This window comes from Calliphora vicina, chromosome 3, assembly GCF_958450345.1.
Source record: "Calliphora vicina chromosome 3, idCalVici1.1, whole genome shotgun sequence".
Classification (NCBI taxonomy): Eukaryota; Metazoa; Arthropoda; class Insecta; order Diptera; family Calliphoridae; genus Calliphora; species Calliphora vicina.
In genome coordinates this window covers 68,378,278-68,397,379 of record NC_088782.1, presented here as the reverse complement: position 1 = coordinate 68,397,379, position 19,102 = coordinate 68,378,278, and the positions used below count along the sequence as shown (strand labels likewise).

Here is a 19,102-nt window from a genome sequence, read left to right as displayed (position 1 = left end):
TTGTCCCGCGTAAGTTTTGAAAATCCCGCCATTTTTCACCTATTTTTACAATTGTCCCGCTTTTTGCAAAAATAAAACTGGCAACCCTAGTTAGTGTAATTCTTTGAGACAAATAATAAAGTTATTCAAGGACAAATAATAAAATATTGATCGATAAATTCAACAGTCCACTTAAGTTGTTTTGTCAAAAGTTCACAGATATGCTAATACACTATTGTTTTGTTGAGGGGACGATATTTTTTTCAACAATGTCACACCGAAAAATATTAAAATGTGTGATTTAGAAATCAGGCACAAATCACACGTGTGCTTTAAAAACGATTAGCGATTTGAAATCACGTGGATTTCAGAACAGGCCTGATATACGCTCAAAAAATGTCATTGACAATATGTTTTTGATCAATATATATCAATTAAAAATCAATAAATGGTAAAAATATTTGAAAAATATTGGTTGTTGTAGGTTCAATAGTAATTATTTTTTAAACAAGAGCTTAACTGATAAAACGGTTTAGCTCGATTAAATGACTACATTTATAAATAAATCTCCTTTACATATCTGATTAAAACAACTTTAATAAAATTATGTATGAATTGTATTCTTTTATTTAAAGTTCTTTTATTTTTTGTAATAAATACATGTATTTAGCTGAATTGTATTTGTTTATAATTATAACGAATATATGAAATCTTAAAATTTAAAAATCTTTACTTCCATTTATTTTCATGAAATTATTTAATCGAAAACATAAACTAAAATTCCGTTAAGGTAATAATAACTTCGAATAACACAAAATAAAACTAAATACGCATTTAATTAATTTCAATAATAGATTTAACACAAACAATTAAAATAAAACTAATTTAACATAATTTTGTTCGGGAATTTTTTTTTTTTGTTTGTTTGGTTTTTTAATGAATTAATGGAGGATATTGTTATATATATGTATATGAAAATTTTGTTCATAACAAAAACATAATTAAAATGAGTAAAATATGTGAAGAATTCTGTTTTAGTTTAACGTTGCAGCATCTCAGAGATTTGTCACTATATCACTAGATTCGCCGCGAAAAACATGAGATGAACTCGAACCATGGTTCTGGCTGTAGCTTTTCATATTTATTTCCATGGTGGTCAAAGCACTTGAAACATGATATAGATTTTCTGATAAGATGGCATAAACCTCAAATAATTCCGAATCCGATTTGGATACAATAAATGCTTCTGAAAACATGAATGGAAATGGAAATATTACTTTAATTAATGATTCATAGTTTAATGGTGTTGAAATTTCATGTTACCTTGTCTATCTTTCATAATACTTTGTGCATATGCATTCAATATAATGGACATTTCATCATATTTCAAGCGACTATCCAGGTTTGTATACGAAAATATGGTTAGATTTAAATTTGAACTGGTCATTTGTGTGATGCGTTTGTATTGACGCACATGTGTTATGGCCGTTGACCATTTTTGAGCATCAATTAGTTCGTGTAATGCTGTTTCGAATTCCTCATTCGACATGGGTATGCCAGGCGATGGAGTGGGTGTATGTTCGCCTTCAGTTGAGGTCGATGTATCGAGTGTCTCCAATTCAGTCTCACTTATGCTGCGCACTAAGGCATCACGTACTAAAGCGTATAAATCCGATATGTCATGCATCTGAAAAATAAAACGAAAAAGGTTTTTATTACACAGTGCAACACGAAACAAAAATGACCATATAAGGACACTACTACGTGATAAAACACCAAAAAAACGACCCACTTCCCCAGTTTTGCCCAAAGTATGCACTATTTTATGGACCCCCAAAGATTTGGTGCCTCGGTGTAATTTTTGTAAAAAAGTGATAATTTTCTCAGGCTCATCTTGCAAACAGTTTAGAATTTTGATTTACTCTCTGAGGCAACATATAAAATCCAAAAAACTTGCATCTTCAAGATCAAAATCGCAGAAAACTTAAAAAAATTCGATTTTGTTTACCTTTTTTCCCCTGTTCAGGTCCATAGGTAGCAAACCGTTCAAAATTCAAGGAAACATTCAACTACAAAAATGTACCTAAGATCTCTAGAACACATGGGCCATTTGGGCCATAAACTATTAAATTATTATAAACTGAAGCATACTTTTAGGCAGCTTAAACAAATTTATTTCGAAATTTTTAAAGTTTTTTGTGATTTTGATCTTGAAGATGAAGTTTTTTTGATGTTCACAATTTTTGTTCTTTATGGCAAGGGCTACAACTTTGCCTCAGACAGTAAATCAAAATTCCGAACTGTTTGCAAGATATCAACCTGAGAAACTTTTTTGCAAAAATGACACCCAGGCCACAAATCGTTGCGGTCCATAAATAAAGAGCATAACTTTGGGCAAAATTAAATTCAAAAATATATAGAACAAAAACGTGATTGCATCTCAGTCTCGATACATTTAAACAATTAAAGATTCAATCGTCTCCTTTGAAATATTTTGCAATTCCCATATAACAAGCGACCTACAATTTTCCACAGGTTTTCTATGTGATTGAGATCTGACGATTGGACAGGCTACTTCAAAACAGATACCTCATTGCATTGTAATTGCATTCAAATTCTAGAGGTGTTTGGGATCATTTTTTTTTAAATTGAATCTATCAATTTTTACACTTCGTTTCTGATGTTGTGATGACACACGCTAAATTCTTGTTTAATAAGATCACAGATTCTTTGATTCTTTAATTCAGTATAAGCCGATAAACAACGACACAACTTAAGATGTTAAAAAAAATTTAACTTACATTTTCATTTTGTCTAAAATGATTCACAACATTCGAGCTGATTTTATGATTCGATTCAATCAGCAGCAAAAGCTGGAACATGAGTTTATACAAGGCCCTTCCTAAGTCCAATACAACTTCCGTGGAGGCCGGATCAAATGGCATGTATGGAATGGTGGAGGTTGTGGCTAAATCCATGCCAGAAGCTGCTACATCATTTTCATTAAACAATGACAATTTACAAGATGTTTTAACCGAGTCCAGACACTGTAATTAAGAGAAAGAAAATAAGTTTGTTTGTTCAGAATTTAAAAAAAATTAACACCCACCTCCAAGACTTGATCTTTACGATCAAAGAATGTTTCCAGATGCTCTTGAATTTCGAGTACATTAAAACGCAACGTCTCGAATAGTCTGGGCGTTGTAGTCTGATTTTCACTACACCAAACACGTGGCGGATCAGCTCTTGAACTTAGCAAATCGGTAAATAAGGAAATGCGATTGCCCAATTGTGAACCAATGCCGGTAAAGTATTTTTTCGCTTCCTTTGAAATACTAATCGTTTTAAATGTCAACTCTTTGATAAGACGATACAGTTGCATCAACAGCTCCGAGGTATGAGCCGAAGGCTGATTTATCAACATGGCCTGCAATTGTTTGCGCCAGTTTTCTTCGGCCTCATCGCGTACGGCCGCCCCAAAACGTATGATGCCCGGCAAATGAGGTGAGGCATTGCAGGGTGTTATATCTCCTAAATCACCAGCACTCGAGCCACTGGTATCACTGCGAGACACCGAATTTCTGCGACGTCTCTCCCGTAAACTCAAAGAAGTTGGTGGTCCCACATTAAAGGTGGATTTATAGGACTGACGATGATCTTCGTCAATGGGTGATTCCGATTCAGCTTCTTCGTCGGAAGAATCATCAGCTGTTTGACGTCTACGTTTACTTAAAATTGGTGTTTTATCGCTGAAGCTGTCCTCTAAGGCCGATGAATGGCCACCTTTAATGGATCCAGTGCCACCACCGCCACCCATGCCACTACCACAATTAAACATGTCCTCCTCTCCCTCAAACAACTGATGACGTCGAACGCCCCAATTGAAATTGTCCGTCGATTCACCAGCTATACTGTCTTCATATTCCAAGAAATCGAAATCTTTGAATACGGTAAAATCAGGCTGGCCATCATCTCGGCGTGAGCCACTGCTTAAATCACCCTGGGGACCTGAAGTCTCCTCAGTGGAAGAAGCAGCCGAAGACTGTCTTTCCATTAGATCTGAAGACTGACTGAATATAACCTAAAGTTTCGAAAAATACAAAAAAGCAAATAAGATTAATTTTGGTATAAAACTTAGTTTTTGGAACATAAAAAGCTTTAATAGACATTTATTGGTATATTTTTCTTTTTTTTATAATCTTATTTGTTAGAAAGAGTATTGAAAAGGCTTACGCTTTGTCTGGTGATTATTGATCCAGTTAGAAGCGTAGGGCTTAAAGACTGGAAATTTCAGCATGCAAAAAGTAAATTATAAATTTAAACATTTGTAGAACGATAGAAAGACTTTCGAAAACAGAGACAGAGAGACAAACACAGGCACAAGCAAATGACAAATACAACTAACTACTAGAATTAAAGCATTTCGTATAAGTGGATGAGTTTGTTTTTATTATCTTTGAAACTGTTCGACTCTAATCTAGAAAAACAATATTACTTGTTCCATGAAACATATACAGTGAGCCGCAAAAGTGAGTATACACCAAAAATGATTGGATATTTTTTAAGATAATGAAAATTCTAAAATTTATCCATGATTAAAATTTTAAAGTTTCGGTTTGATAGAGATTGGCTTGAATAATATCTTTGGTTGTGAAAAATATAGATTTAAGTCGGACTATAATGATTTTCATGATCTTAAAAAATCAAAAAATTCGCTGCTGTTTACTCACTTTTGAGGCTCACTGTATATTTGTTTTCGAAACCGTTTTTTGTGACCCCGTTTTTGGGAAAATGTATATTATACATTAAATTATAGGTTAATGCATTGGCTATACACTGTCATTATCTGATATTTACCTACACCTGTAATTTTCAAGATTATTATTGGGTGTATGACTTAATTATTTTTTTTAAATATTCGTACAATATAAATTTATTCAAATATGGCGCCGAAAGAACTGCTCATCTGTTGAGGCCAAGAACGCATCAAGCCAATTTCTGATACTCTGCTCTGAAGTGAAGTGTATCCCAGAGAGAGTGTTCTGCATCGATCGAAACAAATAGTAGTCGGACGGGGTAAGGTCTGGCCTATAGACAGACGGGTTAGGCAAAACTTCCCAACCACTTATTTCTAAATAGTTTTTAACAGGTATTGCAACATGTGGCCGTGCGTTGTAATGATGGAATATTACGGTTTCATGTCTGGTCGCATATTCTGGGCGTTTTTCGTCCAATGCTCGTTTCAAACGAATCAGTTACGTTCGGTCCAGTTTCCCTCTGATGGTCTGGCCAGCTTTCAGCAGTTCATAATAGATAGGTCCCTTTTGGTCCCACCAAATATAAAGCATTACCCTAGGGCCAAGGATATTTGACTTTGGTATCGATTCGGCTGGTTGGCCGGCCTTCACATACGATCTCTTCGGGTTATCGTAATGGATGTATTTTTCATCGCATGTAATGATTCGGTGCAAAAATTATTTTCTTTTGTAGCGGTCTCTCAATTCATATGGTAACCAATTCCCCTGCTGTTGCTTGAAAACGTTTTGAAATTGCTGATTGATTTTGCTAGCTCTAGTTGAAGTTTGACAGCAATCTTAATGAAGTAATGCCACTAATTATTGGACATCATCCTTTTTTGGCTGTCCTGGGCCATCTTTCGCATTTTGAAACCGATGGAACACATCCACCATAAGTGTGTGCTTCAGCGACACCTTTTTTCAAAAACAAAAACCCGCGTTCAAAAGATACGCCATATTGTAAATACCACATTTTTAATTCATACACCCAATTAGGACTAACAAATATCTTAACAAAAATTGGACCATTATTAATCCAAATTTTGTAAGTTTCGTTAGATTATGGGTTGGGGCTGTTCCCTTTTCATATCATAAAAGATGCTATGTCTGAAATCGGTTTAGAAGAGGAAAATATGCACCTAGTTTGGAGATTCCAACCTATGGGAAATTGTAGATCTCAAAATACGGAATCAAAAAGAAGTTTTATCAAATGTGGTTTTATGGGAATGGCTAAATATTTCTAAGGAGATAATGGAATCTTTAATTGGTTCATTTTAAGTATCCAACAAAATACTGAGTCACTAAAAGGGCCAAACAGTTTTTGTTAAAAATGTAACCTAAGTTTACATTGTTTTGTCAATACGATAATAATAAATAGTTTATTAAGTTTACATTTTTTATCAGAAAGTGAATAATGAGCATGAATAGCATCCTTTGAAGAAGGATACCCCGAAATTCGTCTACTTAATTTCTATTTTAACAAAAAATCGTTGTTGTAAAGTCAAAAAATAGTAAAAACGAAAATGTATAAGGTACAAAGTGATCTTTATGTGTTATTTAGGATGCCTAGACACGATCAGAATGCATTGATATGTTCAGCTTTACTGTAGCTACAACTTTGCTAAATATTGTTAGTAAAAATTAGAAGTCCCAGGAAGTTATTCTAAAAAAAAGTGAAAAAAGAATTTTTCTTCATATCTTTTTTCAAAAAAGTGCACGAATATTTTTACAAAATTAGTTTGGCGGACTCTTAGCTATATTATTGCCATATAAAGTTAAGCGGTATCACCAATCTAAATTAGCTGTTGGTCAAAAATTGATGAAACAATTTTTTGAGGGCTCACTGATTTTCAGAATCGTTGGGGCCCATAAAAAAAAGATTGGTCACCAAAATGGACGAACTGAGTATAGGGTTTTACTATCCATTGGTAGTAGAGTCGAACCTATACTGTCATGATCGGGTGTTTTTTGCACCGTTATGTTAAATTTAAGAAAATTTAATATATTTGAAGTTTTTTGATTATTTTTCGAAATGTTTGGAAATATCTACTAAATGCTTATTATCTCGAAATATCCTCATGGTCCCTTCGGAATATTATATGTGTTATTAACCAGACAATGGCTTATATTAGAGGAAAATCTTTAGAAATTAGAAGATATCATTATTGAAATATATATTTGTTCAATAACAATATTTTGGTTCAATATCTTGTGTTCAAAAGAAATGTTTTTTTAGGAAAATGTATTGAAACTAGGATACATATGTATGTAAGCATTACTATGATACTATCTAATATTGTTTACAATTAAAATTGAACGATAAAATTTTAAGTTTGAATTGCTATAAAAGAAAAACTAAATCGAATTTAAAATTGTTGAGCATCTTCAAATTGTGTATAACTGTAAAGAATCTGTATACCAAGCTTTAGCAAATTTGGTATGGGTAGGGTCCGATGACTTGTCGAACATTTTTGTTTCCTCCCTATATTAATAAAATTCGAAAAAAATAGAAATTTCATAAGAATTGGATTTTTACTTATTAGTAAAATAATTGGAAAAGCTTCCATTGTATTGTAAACCACGGTATATGTATATTCATCTGAAATAAAGGCAAAAATATTTGCGAATCCAAAGTATACGTCGGAGATCAATACGTTTTTTACTACAACTAAATATAATTAATGTGAAATTGTAACAAACACATTTGCAACTACTTTAAAACTTTTATTTTTTTAGAAAAAACTAAGAAAAATCATAAGAAATCCTATCAATAATAACTAAGAAACAGTTCCAAAGATTTCAAAGTATAGTGTGTTGTGCAGCAGTTTGACATTACATTAAAGGCTAGTTTAAATAGTATTTAGCTAAATTAAAATCGATTTACATACGAACAATGTTTATTACCTTGGAGCATATGGAGTTTATGAAATCATCCTAAATTACCAAAATGTATGATCATATTAAGGAAAGAGGGCAGAGGCAAAACGGGAGGAAAATTTTTTAAACAAATAAATTTATTATTTAAAAAAAAGTAAGTTTTTTTTTTGATAAAAAACAAATTGAACTAAATGTTACCATGCAACTAAAAAGAAGGATTAGGAACAGTTGTCTAAATGTTAAATATGTATATTAATTTACATACAAATCTAAATTCAATTAATTACATGAAATGTAGATTTCTTAGGTATTTCTATATAGTCTGTACAGCATATTAAAAACATAAAAGAAAATACTTACCGAAGGGGATTTGGGTAAACCAACACGTTGACCACAAGTGGTTAGTAAATTAACCAAGCATTCCCTAACCCGGCTTTGGCACATCCAAGGACGTTTCCAGCCACTCAAAGGAGCCGTGTCGGCTGGTGATAAACTAGCACTACGTCGGGGTGAGTTGGGGGTACCAACATTACTGTTGTTATGTCCTGCTGATGGCTGTTGATGCAAATGAGAACCATTACTGTAGGTATTCGATCGCATTTGATTTTGTGCTGTCTGGTTGGCAGCGCCCGTTGTGGCGGAATTTGCGTTTGTATTAGTGGCGGCTGCATTATCTTCGGTTTTCAGTAGAATACGTCGTCCGATTAAAGGAGTTTGGGAGACATCGAAGGTAAATTCCATTGTGCGTCCGGCTAGTTCCTTTTTACAGAACATATCCGAATCCGGATATGTACCATAGAAAGAGAACGAAAACCCAACGCTACCACCCTCACTGGGCGGCACCACTTGCAATGACGAACTGCGGGTTACAATAAGTTTTAAAATTTTAAGGGAATCCTTCCAGTTGGCGGTCTAAATAAATGAAAATGTTATTATAATTCGAGTATTGGTTAGTAAATTATTTAGTAACGTCTTACCTCCAAATATTTGCCAATTGCTCTCAATAAATCAGCGTTTATAGTCTGAGCCTGAGGTGGTGTCAAGTCAACATAGTGCAACATACAATGTATAACATTCAAGACGGGCACCTGTATCTGTTGTGGCCCCTTCTCCAAAATTTCTATCAGAAATGCCAACATATGTAGACCCATGTGGGCATAGGTGTCATGTAAATATTTGACAACACATTTGGTCCATTGGAAAGACTCCTTGCAGAATGTTTTACGACTATACAAAGTCATAACGGTGCCCAAATTCTCCAGTTTTGCACCCAGTTCTGAGGAAACCTGTGCTATATTTTCGGCGCTACGTATACAAATTTCATTGGCATCTTCATAATGCAACAGCATATAGGGTAAGAGAGCTATAACATTCATGGGGAAAGCACAACTCTGTGTGGGATCACAGACTGGCAAATTGAGCAAAGGTGCAAATTGTGAGAGCAGGGTAATGGTAGGTTCATAGGTAGAGGTATGAGTACAACCCTAAAATATAAATAAAAGAATTTAAAACGGAAACTTTATATAATTTACTTGGAACAATGGTTCGAAATAAGGAATTCTTATTTCAAATTAAGTATTTAATCTTAGTAATTCCATTAAGCTATTCAGCAATTCGTTATCTTAATTCCTTAGTAATTCAAACATATTGAATTCATTCCTTTAAGAATTCATTAAATATTGAATCATGTTTTCTTTAACTCAAGCAATGAATTAATACTATTTAAATAAAAGCATTTCGAATGAATGGCTTCTATTTTTAATTCCGATTTAAGCTTTTAGTGAATTAAGCTCAAATTGAATTAATTAATTCGAAACTCTGACTCTGAAACTTACCTTTAACAATAAAGCGTGCACTCCCGGATATGCTGTCCATTTCAGCTGTTGCTGTAATTTTTCCACTTTATCTCTGGCATCTGGTCGATCCAATGGCAGACGATGTAGTACTCTGGTTAGCAGTCTCAAAGCCAATAGAAATTCATGTTCATAATCACTCTCCAATAGAGATACAGACAACCAAAACAATTGAGCCAATATAGTCATCTTATCATCCTGGGTAGCAGTATCACCCAACATTTTCAAACTCTGAGCACTGCGGGAACGTGACAATGCTGATCCGCTTACAATGCCAAACTTAGCCATGTTACGTTCCATATCTATGCCAGTGGCTCGATTACGCAGCTCGACTTGTTTATCACAAGGTGAATTTGTGGACTTGCGCGTACAATACGACACCGAATAACTTGTGCTGCGTGCATGACTTTGTACGGAAAAGTTGGGAGATTGCGGTGTCATACCAGAGGGAGACTTCTTGCCGCCCGATAAAATAGAGTTGGGGCCGCCGTCTTTGTTATTGAGATTGGGAGTGCTTTTGAATATATCCTTCATGACATCCAAGGGTCTAAAGTCAGAATCCAAACTATCAACAGCGGCTTCTAGAGTGAGCAACAGTTCGGTAACATAGCCTTGCATATCTTCACCCTGTTCCGCCACCGTCTCCACCAGACGTGACAGTATATCCGATAACATTCTGGAGTTGATGGGCACATTTAGGGCTCTAAATATTTGTAGGCAACGTCCGGCATAATGACGCGAGGAACACGAGAGTCCCAATTGTAAGGCAGTCTGGGCCCAACGTTCGGCAATGCGAGCTTGAGGATAACTATCGGCGAACACTTTGACAATGTGGCGTAGGAAACAGCTTAACTGTTCGGCTGACTTTATTGTCCAAACTGAAAAAACGGAAAGGGAAATACAATTTAAAATTTAAAAGATGTATTAAAAAGAAAATTTATAATTTTATTGAATGTTTAATAATTTTATTGTAAGTATATTCTATGATATCATGCTGTATTTCATTATTTGTTTATCTTCAACACCCACAAGCGTTAGAAATGGTCACTTAGTGAGCAGAAGTGAAAAGAATTGAGATTTATTATTGAGAATCCCACAATTCCTAAAAAAAACTTTTAAAAATCCCAAAAATGGGATTCTATTGGCGGTACCAAGGTCGGGGCTACAAATTCCCTTTGAAAAATATTTAAGAATATATTGTGACAGGTTTTAGTTTTTTTGAAACAGCTATGTGGCCATCTACTCTTGTAAAAAGGCAATTGGTACTAACTGGGGTATTACGCCGAAGGGTATTAATTGGATCTTCAAAGCAGTTGTTAAATCCATCTTGTTTTATGGAGTGGAGAATGCTACGCACCGGAAGGCCGTTGAACGAGTTCTAAGGACTATCGCTTTACTGATTGCAGGCGCTATAAGGTCTACCTCCTCTAAAGCACTTTCTACTATTTTATCAACTGGTTACCAGTTGATTTGATGGTGATACAAATGGCTCTCAACTCTGCTGTGAGACTAATGTTGTCTGTTTGTGGTCTGGTAAGGCATCCTTGGGCATTCTAAGATACTGAATTACTATGGGCACCTTTTTTCGATAGGCATTTTCATATTATAATTCCGAACAGGGATTTATGGCAGCGCGGACTCTTCCCCCTGACGATGTCATAAGGGTATATACTGACGGCTCTAAAACGGGGCAATAGGGTTGGTGGAGGTTTCTATATTGAGAACTACCTAACTTCTGTACTGCTCTTCAGGCGGAAATTACTGTCATTAACGTGCATCCAATTGATTGAGGTATTATCGAATATCTGGTGATATACATATATAGTATGTACTATGTATATTTGCTGATAGCGATGGGCCGTTAACGGAATAGCGGGTATCTTCACGGCTAGGTTAACCGAGGAATACCGGGTATTCCTAAATGAGATAGCGAGACATTCGAGGATAACGCTTATATGATCCCTGGAAATCAGGATAATTGTATAGCAGATTAATTGGCCAAAAGGAGTGCGATGGTAAATGAAGCATTTTGGTATTTCTCTTGTTAAATAGAAGATTACTGTACAGCCGAAACTATATGAGACTGCACCAAACAGTTTGACCAATGAACCCTCCTATGCTACAAAGAGGTCGACGTGGCCCGTATACGATGCCAGCAGGACGCGTCTACTTATGGAATTCCGTCGTGAGCAAATAAGGCTAATTGTCTCCTTTATTACGGGACACTGTATAATTGGGACACATGCTTGCAGACTGAAGAACAGGAGGTGACTGTGCTTCACCTTTTTTGCCATTACCCGGCTCTGACAAACCTGAGGGAACATCCTCGGAACCCCATACCTGCTGCATAATGGATGACGCAACGTACGTATGGAAAATTTTTCGCAGCTTCCGGGGCAATATTTTTAGGTTGCTGATGCTCGAGGGAATGTTGTTGAAAAGTTTAGGACCCAAAAGCAGAAAATTTTCCCAAAAAGAGCCAAACATTTGTTACAAAGGGCTCTATAAATACCGAAATTAACATCAATCAAGGAATGTTTACAAAAGACGATGCTACAAGAGCAATAATGTGTTATTTGTACTAAGAGAAGCAAACTGCCTGGAGCTAAGGCCAGTGAAGAGATATTGGGGCTCTTGTTAAAACAGAATTGAAGTGCACAAAAAAGGTGTCCAAAAGTGTGGTAGATTTTAAACGCAGATGGACTAAACAAAAGTGACAGAAAGCACTATAAAAACATTAATGGAAGGGTATCCGGAAAAGGTTCATAAATTCATCACTATTGATTAGAACTATAAAAATAATATTTTTTGTAAGTTGTAATAATAATTTCATTCAAATAAAAAAAAAATGTGGTTTCTTTTTATACCCTTCGCCATGAGTTGCAAGGGTATATGCATTAGAGTTAATTTAAAAAAAATCATAATTTTTCTAAAGGTTTTTGCATAAATGAAAATAATGGCGTTCTTTTTTTTGGAAAATTTTCACAGCACATTTTTCTATAGAGCAAAAACGGTTGAATATATTGCAAATATGATTTCACCTATTGATTCTGCATCAAAAATTAATACAATTGACGTTTTTTGAAATCCTCAAAAGTAGTTCCAAAAACCCATAACAGGGGGCGGAAAACTCATAAAAAAATAAAATTAAGAATTTTCGATTTTTTAACGATGAAAAGGCATTTTAAGCTTAGAAATACGGCACCAATATTTCCTTTCCATGCCAATTTCCCCTAAAATTTTTTGTGGTCTTGATGTTCCACCATCAATATGTTGAAACAGGTATCTGAATGGCAGTTCATTCATATGCAACATACAAATCTTTTTTCTAATAAACGAATATACAATTAAACAATTTTGTAATAAACCCGTATGCAAGAAAAAGATTTTAATGTTAGTAATTGTAATTGATCTGTTTCTTCACAATCTGACTGACCATATTCATGTTCAGATGCTCTGCTCAATATAAGTATCTGGCTACTTATAGTCATTTGTGTAATGCAAGTACATTTCAGAAAATCTTTGCACTTACATGCCGAAATATCAAACAAAGTCTTGCTTTCACAGAGGATATATTCTAACTTTTCTTTAAGAATTTTCGGGTGAGACTTTAAAAGATTTTTACATTTTAAATGATATGTTCGTATCATAACCTTCATTCTTCTAACATACTTAATTCTTCTGATACTGAAGCTATGGACGATTTCTCCCATATTTATATCAGTTTTCCAATAACGATGTCTTCTATTTCTTTATATGTTGGCTCTTTTTTAGTTTCCCTCTCATATTTAATGCTAAGTATGGTCCACTCATAATATTTCATAAGATATGCATAGGTTGGCAATATATTATTTTTTAAATCACACAAAACAAAAAAATAAGGGACAATTCCAACTATTCCACTTCTCAGATTATGAAAACCAAATAAATAATAGCACTTTTCCCCTAATCTATCGAAAAATGTAGAAAACTCGATTTTTAGAGTATGTATTTCTATAAAAAAAAGTAATATGTAAATATGTGTTCTGCTGAAATGTAACAGTAAGAATCCGGATTTGAATGGTAAAAGTTTATATTGGTATCAGTAGTTAATATTATTTCGCATAAAAATGTATTATTAATGTGGTGTAAAAAATTTACTTTTTCCAAAAAATCAGTCGCGATCCGGAAGCAGTAAAACTTAAAACAATACAATAAAATTTTATATACATATTAGCTACACCATTTGGCACATTTTTATCTCTGAGCCTTTCAAAAATTTTAGAAAAAAAATTTTGACCCACCCTAGTATGTATGTATGTTCCGTATGGACTCAAAAATGGCTGGACCGATTTTGATAAAATTTTCACGGAATCTTCAGAAAAGCCTTTTGGGTAACAGTGTATACTCAGATTTTTGATTTTCGGTCTGTGATAAACAATTTTGTTTACTCTTGCATATTAGGTGCATGAATATGAAATTTCCATATGAAATCTACTTTTTATCAATAAAGTTTGATGTTAACAAGCTCGATGAACAAATACAATTGAAAGTGTCTGGCGAAACAATAAAATACAAGTCGATTGACACAGTAATGAACGAAGAACAAGTCGTCAATTGTCCTATCAATTGAACCAGCCGAAATGCCACTTTTTCCGACACTGTATATTAAAATCGAGATCGAGATGCAATATAAAACAGATGTTTTCTAAAGGCCAGCAACGCGAACCGGGTTCAGCTAGTAACTTATATAAATGATTCAGACATCAATATATCGGGAATTCTTCCGGCTCGGTTGATATTTAAAATCGACCCACAAATGGCTGAGATATAAGGAAAAAACCGGGACAACCTCGATTTTTGGCCTATTTTTGATCTATATCTGGATTACTGATATTTCAAAGTTTATTGCAACGATGTATATAAGGCTATGGACCTACAATGGGTAAAAATCGGGAAAAATATTTTTTAACCCGAATTTTTTTCTCATCAAAAATTTTTTTTGTCATAAATTGTTTTTCCAAAAAAAAATTTTAAAAATTGGATAAGAAAAGAATGTAAAAAAAAAAATAATTTTGTTTAAATAAATATTTTTAAGTATAATTTGGTGAAAAGTATATAAGATTCGGCACAGCTCTCTTACTTGTTTATTAACATTTTGGTATGTTAAGATTATTTCGATCTCATTCTTTATATTTCTACCATTAAGATTTTTCAGTGATTTAATTAAAAAATTAATTGAAAATCTACTGAAAACAAATGGAACCCTAATATTCAGTTTCTGATGCATGTGTTTATAAATAAGAACAATGGGAATACCTTTTGCAGTTATATCCTCGTAATTCCAGAGTGGTTGACAGGAGTCTTGTGCTAAGAATTTCAACAGACTTTTGATTACATGCGCAACCGGCATTGTTGGCCCAGGTTGTGGTGGGGCATTTTCATCAGCAATTATTAAAGGAACTTCAGAATTTTCGGTGGTATTTGGATTAATTTGTAAATTGCCTGTATTTACAATCGTTTGTGTTTGTTGTTGCTGCACTTGAGATGTTGACGATGGTGGTGATGATTGAGTAATGGGCGGTGGTTGTTGCAGATTAGTATGCACCTCTTGTTGTTGGCCATTTGATGCGGTAATTAACTGTTGTTGCAAATGCTGTTGTTGGTTACTTAGAATGACATGTTGATGGTACAATGGAATTTGATTGTTTTGCATTGGCATTGCTGCTGTATATTGTGTGTACATGGCAGCTGAGGCTGAGCCACCACTTGTGAGTTGAGATGTCGGTGCGGTGGCAGCAATAATGCAACAATTATTGTAGAGGTAACTATCAAATTCCTGATGAGATTCTGAAATTTGCAAAGGGAAACAATATTAATTAGCAAATTTTGAGTTTAAGTTTGTGTTGCAGATATGGAAAATGCAATTTTTCATTGAAAGTACTTATGAGTATTAATTTCTTTAGCTACATACATATGTTCATAGAGAAATACACATAGAGCGGAAACTCTGATGTCCAACCAAGACTGTTGTTAAAAACCTAAGTGACGAGTAAAAAATCCATACGAAAACAAATTCATCACTCGTATGTGAAAATGTTTAAGCATTTTTTCTGTTTGACTTTTTTCAAGTTTTCGTTCGATGTGTATTCCTCTATGATTATGTTCTAGAAAATTCAACTAAAATAGTGAAAGCGTACCTGTAAAATTATTATCAATTACTGGCAACGCGGGCACCGTTAAACCCAGATCAAGATCTGTAGTCTCGCTATTCAATAAAATGCGTGCCACCGTCAAATGGTCATTATGTTCGGCTAACACAATCTGTAAAAGAAAAATATTTATAACAACAATTAATTAATGGTTTCAAATTACAATTAAAAATACACATATGTATTTTCCAGCAACATACCAGTAAATTCATACATAACTGTTTGCAATGTTCCCGTACGATGACTCGTGTATGATCCAGACCCAAAAATAGTATGTGCAGCATTAATGGCAAATGTAATGTCCAATCAATACCAGGTATTCCATCCACAACGATATCGGTGAGTAACATGACAGCCACATTACAACTAATTAAACAAGACAAAAAGAAAACATTAAAAGTTAAACCCTACATACATACAATCCAATCAACAATAACTTCAATAAATTTTTCAGCATCGCAAAGGAAAATACGCAATTAAGCGTTATGAGAAGAGAAAGTATGATGAAATATTTATGTGTTGTCGTTATTTTAATACATACCGATGAAATCCGCTTATTGGCAAACTAACGTCTGGCAAGAATTCTGTCAGTGGTGCAAAATAACCACCATATTCAGGCATTGGCAATGGATGTGGCGCTGTAGATGCGGACACTGTTTGGGCTGCATCTGACGAACGTAGTTCAACATTTTCCTCTTGACGCAACTAAATGCAAAGATAAGAAAGTTATTTATATTGCAAAGAAAGTAATTATAAGATTATTTGTAAAAAAATATTTGTAATGGCTATATGACCAGAGATTTAAAATTAGATCTACTAAAATACATATGTATTGTTCAAAAAATAAAAAATACAGATCATAATTTTGCAGATTATTTACTCAAAATTAGATGATTGCTAGGAAAGTAAATTATAAAAAGTTAGAGGATATTAGAAAATAACTATTTACTTTGTATGATACCACCCATTTGCAATACATACAATGTTACCAAAATAACATATCGATGGCCTATATTCAAAACCCTCTATCTTTGATTTTCACGAAAATTACTTTTTGATGGTAAAATGTTCAGTAAAACAGCCCTCATATATGGTGTGAATTTTATAACAAAGATGTTTTATTTTCCTTTTTTGTTATTTCTCTATCTTACACAAATAATTTTTCTTAATGCAAAACCTTCTATCTTTTCAGTTTAATTTCTTCAATCAAACTTCAAAAAAATTTACAAAAGCAATATAAAAAAATTGTTCTATAATTTTTTGTTTAATATTGTATTAGGTCTGTTCATTACTTTCCCATTAAATACTTGTAACGAGAGAATAAAATCAAAATTTACAAAATTATTCTCTTAAATTCTCAAAAATAGTAAAAAGTAAACGAACGCTTTTGCAGTAACAATTGTTTTATAAACACAATTTTTTTATTTTATTCCTTTTAAAATGCATAAATGCTAGGGTATTCGAATTATTCGATTTTTCTCTTGTTCGAATAAAACGAATAATTCGAATAAGAGATTTTATCTTGTTCGAATAATTCGATCACACGTTTAAAATTAATCGAATTATTCGAATAATTTAATTTTTTTAAAAAAGTAAAGAATTAAGTTAAATAAAACAAAAACTAACGTTAAAGTTAACAATTCAAGTATTGATAGTGTTAAAAAACATTCGAAAACAAAGTTCATCATTAAATTTTCATCAGAAATATTCTGATCAGATTAACTCCCGAACAATCTACAAAACAATTGACTAGCAAGCCCTTTAGTTTCCGTTTTGGAGCTATGCTTTAAAAAATTTGAGCTGGTTGGGCATGATCCTGAATTGAAGTATAATATAAACGTTTAAGAACTTTGTTATGTTGTTAATTAATTCGGGTTTTAAATTGAGTAACTAATTCTTTAGTAAATTAATTATTCACTATTTCTAAATTATTTATAACAAATTGTATTATACATCAAGCTCTATCAACGTTGCCGAATCTTTGCTTAATAAAGTGGTCTTGGGGAATTACACAATAAAGGGAATCTGTCCAAAGTTTGATATCATTGTTAGTGAACGTGGCTAATTTAAGGTCAGGCAGTTTACATTTACAAATACCCAGAAAGTTTATTACCATGTTAGACAAAGATGTTCAAAATTATGTATAGACGAACTCCAAGCTTTTCTTGCAACAAAACGTTAGTTTGCAATTTTTGTGTATCATTCGATTTATTAAATATTTTGCAACACTTAATAACATCACTTATATACACATATTTTAAGATATTTTGATTATTAATTGCGATTCTTCTAATATTTCGCCAGCTAAATAACAAACATTTTATTCCGTACCTTTTATTTTCATTGGTTCAATTCCTAAGTTAAACATTTTGAATGATTTGTTTTTAGAATTGTAACTTCTTGCAGTAATATTTATATATTTATAGAAGGAGCTATCGGAACACATATCTACACTGATCGAAAGTCCCTTTGTCATTATTACTTATTTAAATTTGAAATTATGTAAAATGTTAAGCAATTTAATACATTTAAATATATAGGAACATTTATTCGTTTTATTCGATTATTCTACATAAAATTGTTCGAATTATTCGTTATTCGAAAATAGCCATTTTAAAATTGTTCGAATAATTATTCGTAAGAAATTATTCGATTAATCGAACGATCAATAGTCGAATGAATACCCTAATAAATACTCACATTTTCTTCAATTTTATTGAAAATTCTTTTTTTTACATTTTTTCACCACAAAAATAAAATCTATACAAATAAAAATCAAATGTCTTTCGTTGGTAATTGCATCAGTAGAGAACGGCCGGACCGATTAAGACAATTTTTTTTTTAAATGTTGGTCATAGCCGCCCAACTTAGGTTTTTACGGAATGAAAAATTGACCATGACCACTTTTTTCGATTTATCTAAAATCGGAAAACGGCTACATCGATTTGGCTAATTTTTTGTTTAAATGATCATAGTAATCCAATTTAAGTTTTTACTGAAAGAAGAATCGACAACGCAGGCGTCCTGCGATATATCTAAAATCGCAGGACGCCTGGACCGATTTAACTAATTTTTTTTAATGTTCGCAATACATAGTCCGCAAAAGTTTTAACATAAATAAAAATTGTCCACGTCCAATAATACGCCCACTTATTAAATACATCTGCAAAATACATCGGTCTGTGATCACTCACATTTCTGAACAAAAATCGATTTTTTATATAAAAAACAAAAATCTAAATGCTAATAAGAGTTGAATCAAGAAAAGGAGTTCGATCTGTGATCACCCATATTTCTTAACAAAAATCGATTTTTTATATAAAAACTCAAAATATGTATCTAAATTGGAAAATAAGCGTTGAATCCAGAAATGGAGCTCGATCTGTGATCACTCACATTTCTGAAC

The 19,102-nt window shown here is 33.2% G+C and overlaps 1 protein-coding gene across 6 annotated transcripts in view; it reads right to left on the bottom strand.

The window, feature by feature from the left end:
* Window positions 1-583: 583 nt before the first annotated feature.
* The window catches only part of fry (Protein furry), a 293,867-nt gene continuing 275,348 nt past the window's right edge, over window positions 584-19,102 (bottom strand). For 3 of the 6 annotated variants that reach the window (XM_065503200.1, XM_065503205.1, XM_065503201.1), the window contains 13 exons: window positions 16,238-16,401; window positions 15,897-16,062; window positions 15,685-15,808; window positions 14,804-15,334; window positions 9,488-10,383; window positions 8,630-9,136; window positions 8,013-8,564; window positions 7,680-7,709; window positions 4,213-4,260; window positions 3,089-4,060; window positions 2,781-3,026; window positions 1,303-1,666; window positions 584-1,225 (listed from right to left, as the gene is read on the bottom strand). In XM_065503200.1, the coding sequence (XP_065359272.1) occupies window positions 1,035-1,225; window positions 1,303-1,666; window positions 2,781-3,026; window positions 3,089-4,060; window positions 4,213-4,260; window positions 7,680-7,709; window positions 8,013-8,564; window positions 8,630-9,136; window positions 9,488-10,383; window positions 14,804-15,334; window positions 15,685-15,808; window positions 15,897-16,062; window positions 16,238-16,401 (4,791 nt within the window). In that variant the 3' untranslated portion in view covers window positions 584-1,034. The remainder of the gene's footprint in view (window positions 1,226-1,302; window positions 1,667-2,780; window positions 3,027-3,088; window positions 4,061-4,212; window positions 4,261-7,679; window positions 7,710-8,012; window positions 8,565-8,629; window positions 9,137-9,487; window positions 10,384-14,803; window positions 15,335-15,684; window positions 15,809-15,896; window positions 16,063-16,237; window positions 16,402-19,102) is intronic. The other 3 variants (XM_065503203.1, XM_065503202.1, XM_065503204.1) reach the window with 3 other exon arrangements.